The sequence below is a fragment of the Petromyzon marinus genome, chromosome 5 (genome assembly GCF_048934315.1).
Source record: "Petromyzon marinus isolate PM22_M1 ecotype Great Lakes invasive population chromosome 5, UKy_Petmar_22M1.pri1.0, whole genome shotgun sequence".
Lineage (NCBI taxonomy): Eukaryota > Metazoa > Chordata > Hyperoartia > Petromyzontiformes > Petromyzontidae > Petromyzon > Petromyzon marinus.
Window position 1 is genome coordinate 15,285,177 of NC_133671.1, and position 12,003 is coordinate 15,297,179.

At 44.0% G+C, this 12,003-nt stretch overlaps 1 protein-coding gene across 4 annotated transcripts in view; it reads right to left on the reverse strand.

The window, feature by feature from the left end:
* Window positions 1-819: 819 nt before the first annotated feature.
* LOC116939120 (ankyrin repeat domain-containing protein 13D-like) overlaps window positions 820-12,003 on the reverse strand; it is a 57,807-nt gene continuing 46,623 nt past the window's right edge. For all 4 annotated transcript variants that reach the window (XM_032947098.2, XM_032947100.2, XM_032947099.2 and 1 more), the window contains exons 13-15: window positions 11,685-11,848; window positions 8,391-8,467; window positions 820-7,665 (exon numbers count right to left, since the gene is read on the reverse strand). In XM_032947098.2, coding sequence (XP_032802989.2) covers window positions 7,125-7,665; window positions 8,391-8,467; window positions 11,685-11,848 — 782 coding nt within the window. In that variant the 3' untranslated portion in view covers window positions 820-7,124. The remainder of the gene's footprint in view (window positions 7,666-8,390; window positions 8,468-11,684; window positions 11,849-12,003) is intronic.

The following is a 12,003-nucleotide window of genomic DNA, read 5'->3' on the forward strand; positions in this document are numbered from 1 at the left end:
TCGTATATATTTACAGATAGTCTGCCCGTTTTAATAATGGATTCACCTTCTTTCGTATGGGATTTGAAAAAAAAAGCACCAAGCTACAATTGTATGTTGAATGTTGAGCCATTCCATTGCATCCGAGGTAGCTGAGTGGAGTCCGCTCGTTCCACCACAGTACGTGTTTAGTATTGGGATAGCTTAGTGGAATAGACGGCTCGATCTATCAGAATATGCCTGTTGTATTTATTAGGAAGCCACTGGAACCTATGCACTTTTAAATCTGAATTGAAAACTAATTTATTTAGAACAATTTGTTGTGTTTAGTTTGTTGCCATTCCCCCACACCTCTGATTACCACGTTTGGCCACGTACGGTGCGTAAGAAGTTCAACATACATACATACATCGCTCAGTGGAGTCCGCTTGTTACGTCAGAATACATGCGTTTGTATTAGGGCAGTCATCGGTGATATACGCCTTATGGTTTGTACCTTACAGCATTCGCAGTTTGGCGAGTAGGGAATAGCCACACCGCCTTGCACGTGGTGTTGTTGTTGGGACGCGATTCTTGAGAGCGGTCCCCACTGTCCTTCAGAGCTGTTCCTTCATTGGGTCTCCAAACAAGAATCTCACACTGGTGACGGTGATCTGCGGTTCTCTCAAGGTCTTCAATAAAGTTATTGTTTGGGACACCACGGTTTTCCCCTACCCTCACGGATTGAATTATCTGTCGTGTCTGTGTGTGGGATGGACCGCAGTGGCCCTAACGTGTACACCTTCACACTGGACAGTCACACAATTCAAATTGACAGCAGAGCCCAGACGGAAACTGAAATGGCATTGCAAAAATGTTTATTTTCCAAAGTGAAACGTTGATTATAAACATAGCACTCACACATTTACTTCAAGTGTGCCACATTTTATTGTGAAGTGGTTGGATTTTAAATTAAAAAAGTATATTCTTTGGTTCTTTCGGAAAAGTGACGTAGATAGAAAAAATAATAAATATAAACCACGACGTTGCGATTGCAACACAAGCGGTCGTCATCCGGAAAAGGGGGTTAGCCTCTAAACTCTAAAGGTTTAAAATTAGCGTAGCGCAAGTGTCAGCAGCATGGGCGGGGCAGCTAATGTTAATGTAAATGATGGTCAACAACGGCGCTGGTGGTGGGTTTCCACCAATTAAAGGGCATCCAGGTAAAAATTTAACTTGTTAAACAGGGGTGGAGCCAGGTGGGTGACAGGGTAGACAATTGTCACCCCAGAAAAAAAAATCGAAAATCTGAAACATTCTGCTTATAAGTGTACGACACTCGGTCTGGCGGACTCCGTGCAACTGCATTGTCAGAGTGTGTCACCAACCGATGGCGTCTAGTTCAACAGCCCGACTCTCTAATCATTCTTGAAATTAAAATTTGTTGAATGTCACCCCGGGCTGAAAATCCTGGCTCCGCCCCTGCTGTTAAATTTCTCGCACCAATACAGCCACCTCTGCCACGCCGACCTCCACGTGTGGCGGCTCTGCGATCTTACATTAACGTGCTAATCTCTCACATTAACATAGCCAACTCAGCACGCTCGCCATGGAGGCTGCTCTCCGATCCTACATTAACATGCTAATTTTTACCTTGCAGACCTTTAATTGGTGGAAACCCACCACCAGCGTCGTCGTTGACCATCGCTCACGTTAACATTAGCTGCCCCGCCCATGCTGCTGACACTTGGGTTATGCCCATTTTAAACCTTTATAAAGAGTTTGCCTTTAGAGGCTATAACCCCCTTGTGTTGGGATCGAAACATCGTGGTTTTTATTATTATTATCTACTTGACTTTACCTAAAGAACCAAAGAATATAAATTTCTGCAGTCACAAAAGTTTAAAGTAAAAAAAAAATTGGCTTAAGCACTGGCCAACGATTGAAATGTGTACATCAAAAATCACTTAAGCTAAGACAGTTAACAAAATATTTCGCGTGACGGATGAACGCAAAACGGATAGCCATAAAACCAAATAACAGTCACGTCCCTGGTGCAAGTGTGCTTTAATAACCACAGTGCAAAAAAGTACAAAACCGGTGGTGGCCGCAGAATTATGTCGGAGGGCGTGAAATTGAAGTGAGGCGTTGCTTGTCATGCAATTGTTTTATGCATCGATATTTATTGAAGTGTAAAATTCATGCAGTGTTTTAAAACACTGGCTTTTATGGAGACCGAAACAATTGTATTCGTTATACTTTGTGCTGTTTCATTTTTGACATCTACCACTGGTTTTGTTGTCCAACGATCATGTCCAAATTTGTCACTGGAATATCGAAGGCGAAATTGTGGAGACATTGCTTTGTGGAAATTGCCATATGTGCTATGAAGAAGGGCCATTTCCTGAAACGTTGCCGAACATAGGCAGTGTTGTTGACGAGTGCGAGTTATTTTTTTCCACCATATGATAACAGTTGCTTGTGTTGGTTTGGGTCAGTTTGTGGTATTCAGTGTAATACTTTGGCAGTCTTACCACCCTAGATTTTAGACTCCTCTTAGCTACCCCATATACCAAATATTTGTAAGTGTAACTGTTAATGTTACTATTTTTTTTAATATACGTCGAACTCTACAAAACATTCACTCTTGTGGTGTATTAACTATTCCATCAATAGTACGAATGTAGAGTTACTCATTCGGCGAAATTGACACTGTGCGGATAACTTTTTTTCCTCACACAAAACAGTGTAGAAATGCCACCGCAGGTCGTACATAAATTCTGCCAGACACACAATTTATGTCTTTAGTATTTTCGACTGGTTATTATGCAACAGTTACTACCGAATAGCATTCAGCCACGTTGAACAAAAAACAAAACGGTTTACAAAAGCCGCCACATCCAATTCCAAGTTGTGCAATATTTTAGAATCTCAAAACGAATTTGATGCAACAATCTCACTTTTTTACTTAATCTTACATATCGAGCAGCATTAAAAAGGCATTGTGGGTAAGCTTCGTATGCTCTGAGTAAGACATTTTACTCCGAGATTTTCGTCCCGACCAATATTTACATTTCTTTATCACCCCACAGACCTGTAGCGTGAATCTTGCCTGGCTGTGTGACGGTAACCCAAGAGGCGTGCGTGGCAGAGAAACATTTTAGGATCGAACCGCGCGGTCTTACCCAAAACGTAAACGCTCTCCAGCTATAAAAACGTGGCAGTGTGCGGGCGCACGTAGTAGAGGTGGAACGATGATGAATCGAATCATCCATTTAATATAGATTTCTTGGGCTCACATGTGCACTTAATCGTCTGTAAGAATCAAAGCTTTTCTTTTTTTGCGATTGTTTTATTTAGTGGCGTTCATTTCACTCCTGCAAGCACTTAGTGGTGCTATTATTCTTAAAGTTAAACAAAACTTAGTATTTTTTTTCAAGAAATAACTTTTGGTGTTTTTTATTTCTTTACAATTTGTTCCAAATGTGCTATCGGTACCCCGTGATGAGACGAACAGTCCCATTTGAAACCTCGCACAGTTGTTCTCTCTCGGATCAGAAATCGTGTGCAGAAAATATTTTTTGCAGGACACATTCCAAAACAAATCCATCAAGTGTCCTGAAAATGAATTGCTTCTTTAATAGAATTGTGACCATTCACAAAATTGCCAGGGGGATTGAATTATCCCACCTGTTATATGTGGCACAGCAGATATCTATACAGCATTGGGCTGTGCACATGGTATTTATAAATGTCTGTGTCAATAACTTTGATATAATCATGCCTTTGTCGGACTTAGCTTCAGATATTTAATTTTTTGCTTTCTTAATTATATCTCCGTGTAATGCTTTCATTTTTATAACTGCTTTATATATATTTAATTTTAGGCCTCTGTTTGTGAGAGCTTGGATGACTGCATCTATTTCCACCAAGTCATATTCCTCTCCATAGTCGGGAAGGCTCAGAGCATAAAGCACCTCCTGAGTTTCAATCGAACATTAACTTATTATAATTGTGAAATTTGTTTTATTGTTATTATATTCAATTAAGTATTTTGCAGGATCTATTTGATAATGCAACCCTTCATCCGGCAGTAGATTGATCGTGATGTACACGATGTTCTATGAGACCCACGATCAGTTAGGTTATAGGCATAGACTTAAAGAAAAGCAGTGGCTTGTTAATTGGAGCAGTTGATGTGGATCCGATTTTTATGAACAGAATGTTCTGATTTAGAAATAATTATAGACACCCACATATGATCAACCACTGGCAAAGATGTTATTATTGTAGGTGATCATAGGCCGTGTTCATAAAGCTGCCATTGAAGGCGTAACAATTCTAATAATTGTCAGGATGATTGCGCACATTGTCACGATTCTGGAGATTCTTGGATGCATTGTGATGAATGTAGCGGCTACGAGTCACTGCAGGGGGTTACATGAACTCATTACATACAACATATACACATGGGGCCATGGGGGGCGGGAGGGGAAAAACATTCTTTCAAACGTGATTCGATGGATGTTTTGTCAACTTAAGAATCTATATGAATTGATGATTCAATGCATCGTCGCATCGCTGTTTGAGGACACGGCAAGTGTTTGTAAAGATCGTTCCATTGTGGCTTTAGAAAAAGAACACAAGTGCATAACCCCAACGGCGTTTAACGAAGCATAAGTGTGGTAATGGTAGGAGTAAGTGCACGTAAACTACACATTTAAAACACACATTTTTTTCGTTTTAACCTGAAATAGATTTTTTTAATAAAAACAAAATCTGGTGACAGCTAAGGGCACAGCGAAGCCCTGTAAATAATCGGCAGTACCTCTGGCAGTTGGTTTTATGGGATGCTTAACAGGAATGATTGTTTGAATGTCTTACAAATTGCTTAATTAGCCAATTAAATTGTCGGCTACTGAAATTGCCGCTGGCTATGGGATGAAGCCAAAATATCAAAGTGAACAAAAAGGAATATTTTATGTGCAATGTTATTGATGTCATGACAGAATACGGAAATTACTTACGAGTGTCAGCCTTATAGGTGCATTGTATAAAGGGTATTACGAGCATGGTAAACATGTACATGTTATAAAGCATCGGGAGAGGTTCCACAAATTTGACCTCAGTCAAAATAATCCTCGTGAAACACGTGGGGGTGTCACTTTGAAGGTAATTGTAGTTTTAGAAAATATGGCTTATTTGTGGATTTAATTAATGGGTTGACACGTACACAAAACACGTAATGCACCATCAGTATCATCCCAGCACGGATGAAAGAGTTGGATCGTCTCGGCACGTCCGACACTGCGGTAGTTGGAGCATATCTTTCTTACAGATAATAGGTTTTATCTGAATAACAATCCCAACTGGTTAAAATACTGTACATCTGAAGTTTGTGGGACTGCCCTGCAAAGTCCCTCGCTGAATCAGCACTGTAAATGTAACATAACTGCAGCTTTCCATGGTAACAGTACAATAATTCATAACAAAAAATGCTAATAGCCACAACAAATAATAATAAACCACTATGTACTACTACTAACTACGCAATAATGCCTTATATTTAACGGGTTTTTTTTACAATTACATAAGTGCAAATCTAATTATGTAAATTTAGCTCAAAGAGGTGGCTGCCACGTTGCTTTTGAGTTCCAGTGTACAGTACTTTATATCGCAAACGCGAGGTGCTTTGCAACGGACTTGCACCAAAACCCCAATATTTCGACGTATGTTAGGTGGTTTGAGCAGTGGTCAAAGTCAAGGCATTTATTTGTTGCTCATCTCCTGTTTACAGCCGAGAGCCAGTGGTGGAAATTCCTCATTATTATGGCAAGGGCAAGCCTGTACATAGAAGCCTACCGTTATCTTCCCCCAATAAAGTGGTACTCCTTGTATCGATGCCGGAGGGATGATGGGCCGAGTCAACCTCCAACCAGGATCTGAACTCATACCTTCTGATTGCGAGCCACTCGCTCTGCAGGTGAGGCACCAGGCTGGTTGTGCCTAGTGGTTCTGCTGAGGATTTCCACTAAGGCTGGAGACACTGAGGTCCATGACTCGTGGCTAAACAGTCCCAATGTACCACACGGGATTTAACTACAGTGGCTTTAGAAAATTTAGACAACGGTGGGTTTTAATTAAGATACAAAATTCCTGGAGATGGGGACTTGAGAATTGAATCGGGTTGTCACCCTCCCGAGGTAGAAAGCACAGGACGTTGCACGAAGGAGGATATATCTCACAATATCGCATCATGAGAGTGCACGACTGTAATTCTCTGAACCACTGGACGCTCCGGGAAGAAAGCCTCGCCCAAAAAACGTGTGCCCGTTGTCAAAAAAGGTCAGATGAATCTGGTCACATAGACAAGCGCACACCGACTCAAATACATAGCGCACCCCCCCCCCTCCCCCAAACTTTGCTTTTAAATACAAAGGGGGGGGGGTAAGTACATGTTATAATCCAGAGAATCTGGTACCTGTGTAGTGTCTTTCTTTTTAGTGGTGTGTGTATGTCATCCATACTCTTTCGTTCTTTCGGTAAAGTCACGGAGGTAGAAATAAAACAAAAATTGTTTAATTTCTACCTACGTGACTTTACCGAAAGAACCAAAGAGTATGGATTCATGCAGTCACGAAAGCTTCAAATCAAGATCATGTCATCCTTCTTGTCCGTAGACTTAAAGATTTCACAGGACCTGGTACCTCAAACAAGAGGGACAATCGTGGGAGTCAGGAAAAGGTGGCCAATGTGAATGTTTGACGGTGGTCAGTCTACTGGGGGTTACTTACACACCCACACGCACGCTGGGGGTGTCAACGCACCTGCATTTCACCCCTATCAAGAATTATTACATTATCTTTTTTTACAAAGCAACGAGTGCGAACTACAACAAACGGTTCGAGAAGTGCTTGTTGGCTCAAAGTGCCGTAAGAAACGAAACAGCATTGAAAAGCCACGTTGTCGTTATATTATTGTGAAAACGTTAACGTGATTGTCAACAACAACAACAAACACCGAGAAAATAACCAGAGCTGCGGCATAAAACGCGGAGCGCGAAATCAGTAAAGGCCAACCACGGGCAGTGGGTGAGCACATTTCTTTAGACGGGACACCTCGGGGCTACTCGGGCCCCTCAAATCCCACAACGGCGGGCCCCTCCTTTACTCCGCGTCAGCTGCTCTGCGCTGCCCGGCGTGCCCCGGGTCCCGCGCGCCGCTGCCACCGCCCCGCGCCGGGCTCACGGCACCGCTGCCATCCGCGGACACCCGGCGCGAGCTGCCCGCGCTGCCCTCCGTGGGCAGCTCCTGGACGCTGCTGCTGCTGGAGCTGCTGGAGCTGCGGGCCTCGATCGATGCTCGGCGGGGGCCGCCGTCCCTCGTGCCGCCCTCTGCCGGCGACACACGGCGAGGGCTGCTCTGGGCGCTGCCCGCTGCAGTCAGAACGCGGGCGCAGCTGCTGTTGGCCACGATGGATATTTTACGTCCGCCGCCGCCGCCGCTTCGAAAGTGCAGCTTGCAGGGGCTGTAGTTGCTGACCCACGAGGAGATGCGGCAAGGGCTGTTGCTGCCACCTGCCGACAGGATTCGGCTGCGGCTGGTTTTTGGGATAGGACTGCTGCAGCCACCGCTGCTGCTGCTCCTGACACTGCCATCCGCCGTACAAGCCGCGCTGTTCTTGACCTGCTGAGCCTTTGTTCGGAGCCTGTGCACAAGGTGTCGCGGGCACCGGTTATGAAGGGTTAAGGTGCAAGCCCCTGCGATTTGTCTTGGTCTCACGCCACTGCTGGCTGACTCCGCTGGATGGAACTCGAGAGAGTTCCTCTCTCTCTCTCTCTGGGTGATGTTTGGCCTGGGTCTTCCACACTGGAAATAACGTCTCGAGAAGAGGCACGAGGAGGACCCACACTCTGGTCCAAATCTGTCGATGGACTTTGTTCGTACATTACCTTTGACTGTATATTGCTGGGTGGATGGAGGGAGGGGGGTTTTAAGTTGTGCCCCCCTCCCCCTCCTGCTCCACTAACCTGCGCTGACCAGCGCGTGGTGAAGTATGGTCAAACAACCCCCGTAAACCTACGTGGAGAGGAGGCCTTCATGCAGCAGTGGATTTACCCCCCCCCCCCCACCCCTTTATTGTAAACACAGTTGCTGCGTGCAGGCTTCAAAGGCCAACAACACAACGGCAATGTCAAATTTGTAATCGATAAGAGAATAAAACCCATGCTCCTTGACTTGAGCAAAGGTTATAAAGCGCTCGGGGGGGGGGGGGGGGAGAGACCCGTGGGAGGGATTTCAAAAAGCTTTTGGCAATGTTGGGGACGAAGCAGAGAGAAAAGTGTTTTGACCCTCAGTTGTGGTGCTTGAGCACAGTGTGGACGAGATGGGCGGAGCTGTACAAGGTAAGAGGTCACACAAATGACACAGTACCTCTCATGGTTTCCCTCGTTGCAAGACAGTGGGTGGGTGCCGGGCTTGCTGTTCGTGAGCGCCTCCCAAATGGTAACCTGGAACGACAGAATATTTCTACAGAATGTCATTTAAATGTAGCATCAGGTGATCCTAGTGTCCCGGAGTTCTTTCCCAGCCTTCCACGTCGCACTGCTCCTGCATATCATGTATTTGTGTGAACTGTGCCAGATAGCATGGCAACAGTTGAGCGAGCAGATCTCAATTGGACGGTAGCCGATTAAAATCATCCTGGTTAGAGGTTGACTTGGCCCATCATCCCTCTGGGGTCGATTTGCAATGAATACCACTTCGTTGTGGGGAAATCAACAGTGTTTTTTTATTTAATGTAAGGATACTCGACCCCACCATGGTAAAGTGGAATTTTTACCACGGGTTCAGGGCTGTACACTGGAGATGACCACCACCTTGATAATCACTTGAGCAGGAAAAAAATCGCTCACTTTGTTCGGTGCCCACATTCTTTCCGCACTCTTCTGCAATGCACTGCTCTTATGTAATAAGGTGATGTCTGCTAGTCCTGAAAGTTTCTTTTTAAATTACATAATGCCATCCAACGTGATTACCACCTGCACTTGTCAAGCAGAGACTACCTGTGCACTGGCAGCATTCTGATTTAATAACCAGTTCTGAAATTGACAGCCGATATTAATTATTTGGTTTACATCAAACTAAAAGTTCTCCACGAAGAGGTTTAAACAAACACACTGAAAGAAACATGCACTGGAAAAACAAGAGAGAGAGAAGAGATACGATCATTATTTGTTGAAAGGTTAAATAATTACACACCCATTATTTTTCATTTCTGACAATAATCTGTCACAGTTGCAGTAATTCTGTTTAGAAGAGAAGCTGAAATTAACGTCGACTGTAACATTGATTTAATTTGAAGACCAGAACAATACACTTTTTAAGGTAGAGCATGACAGAAGATGTTACTGTTGTACTGTTGGGTCTAATGTACTCGCATCCAGTTACTGTTTTGGATGCAGATCACTCGCAATTGCAACAAATGGGAGATGTGTCCTCAGTGAAGGATGCAGGGTGTTGTCCCCTGGGCATGAAGTCTAAAGTCTTCATCTTCTTTGGTTCTTTCGGTAAAGTCACGTAGAATGAGAATAAAATAATAAATTGATAAAATAAAATAACACAATAATATTCTCACGACGTTTCGGCCACAACACAAGCGGCCTTCATCAGGTGAAGGGACGAGACTGTCTGGTAGGACAGCGCTGGAGTGAAAAAGCCACGTTCAGATCACGACCTTTAAGCTGTGTGAGAGGAAACAAAGCGCCTTGACAAAGGAATTTCTAAAGTCTTCCTTTTACCATTGGATATTAAGTCTAAGTTTTCCTTAATTGTATAATGACAGGCGTGATACAAAAGCAAACAAATAATCAAAAGCGTAGGCACCTTTTTAACAAATTAAAATACTAATTGCATTTCAAATGTGGTGTTACAGAGGGAAGGAATAAAACGACTAAGCTGGTGTGATGAGAATAAGAATGAAGATGTGCCGAGACAGAATGGCTACAAACAGGAAATATTGAAGGCCGATGTGAAGGTTGCAAAGTGGCTTATACGGCACGTATCCTAAGAGGGTCATAGCTGGAGATATCAATAATAAGATGATTCTGTAAGGGACAATAGAAGGGAAGAGGATGGATATGGACCAGTTAACAGGACAATGTGAGCAGTTGGACAGAACTTTCCTCGAGAGAAATGACGATCACAAAATATGGAAAGAATCTGTCATGGACATCAACCCTCAATTATGAGGATGACGCCAGACAGATAAACTACAACCCTTAGTACCGCATTGCTCAAAAATATTCGTCCACTAGTTTAACGATGAGTGTAACGTGGATGGACAGGAGTTCTATAAACGTAAGCTTAGCCAAACACGCTGATGTTGACTTGGAAAGACAACGAATTAAATCAACAGTATTGCATTGCTAAGAAATATTCAAACACCAAATAGATAACCTTTTTCAAGGCATCAAGTCTCCATTAACCACACGTACTTGTGGCAAACATGCAAGCAAACATGGTCTGATAATTATATGCATTGTTTTTGACTGCTCTACCCAGCTATTAATGCTCCCATACTTGCATTGTCTTTGTACTGTTCACCCTTTGGCATTCTCTGGTCTAACACTGGTAAGACCAGGCCTAGTCTTTGGTCTAACACTGGTAAGACTAGGCCTAGTCTCTGGTCTAACACTGGTAAGACTAGGCCTAGTCTCTGGTCTAACACTGGTAAGACTAGGCCTAGTCTCTGGTCTAACACTGGTAAGACTAGGCCTAGTCTTTGGTCTAACACTGGTAAGACTAGGCCTAGTCTTTGGTCTAACACTGGTAAGACTAGGCCTAGTCTCTGGTCTAACACTGGTAAGACTAGGCCTAGTCTCTGGTCTAACACTGGTAAGACTAGGCCTAGTCTCTGGTCTAACACTGGTAAGACTAGGCCTAGTCTTTGGTCTAACACTGGTAAGACTAGGCCTAGTCTTTGGTCTAACACTGGTAAGACTAGGCCTAGTCTCTGGTCTAACACTGGTAAGACTAGGCCTAGTCTCTGGTTTAACACTGGTAAGACTAGGCCTAGTCTCTGGTCTAACACTGGTAAGACTAGGCCTAGTCTCTGGTCTAACACTGGTAAGACTAGGCCTAATCTTTGGTCTAACACTGGTAAGACTAGAGCAAAGACTAGGCCTAGTCTTACCAGTGTTAGACCAGAGACTAGGCCTAGTCTTACCAGTGTTAGACCAGAGACTAGGCCTAGTCTTACCAGTGTTAGACCAGAGAATGCCAAAGGGGAAATAGTACAAAGACAATGCAAGTATGGGAGCATTAATAGCTGGGTCGAGGTCAAAGACAATGCATATAATTATCAGAGCATATCTGTTTGCATGTTTTGCCAGAAGTACGTGTGGTTAATGCAGACTTGATGCCTTGCAAAAAGTATCTATTTGGTGTATGAACATCTTAATACCTGCTTTATTGCCAGAAAAGGGTAAAACCTATTACCATTTTTCATAATTGTTGATATGGCAAAAAGGTCCCATAGATATTAAAAAATATTCATCCCGCAGTTAGCGATGAGTGTAACTCGGATGGACAGGAGTTCTATAAACGTGTAAACTTAGCCAACCACTCTAGATTTGAAGTTTTCGTGACTGCAAGGATCCATACTCTTTGGTTGATTGGGGAAAGACAAAAAACAATCAACAGTGCGATCCATGGCGAGCGGCGTGCCTGGTCGGACTCCGTGCCAGCTTCCAGCAGGCTCTGGCGGATCGCAAACTGAAGCAGTGCGTCGTCCTCGTCACGCATGGGCTGCCTCTTGGCCTGGCCGGCCACCGTGTAGCCCTTGGGCACCTCGAACACGGAGTCGTCCATCACCCAGGCCGACACCGGCGCTGCAGATACACCAACAAATGTGAGCAGCGGTGGAGGCTGTGGGCAGAGCAAGTGACATTTGCGTCCCATCCCCACAGCCGGAGCACTCGCAGATGTTTGTTTTTTTCGTGCCTCGGAGGAATGGTGATATATCTGGGAAAACGGCAATAATTTC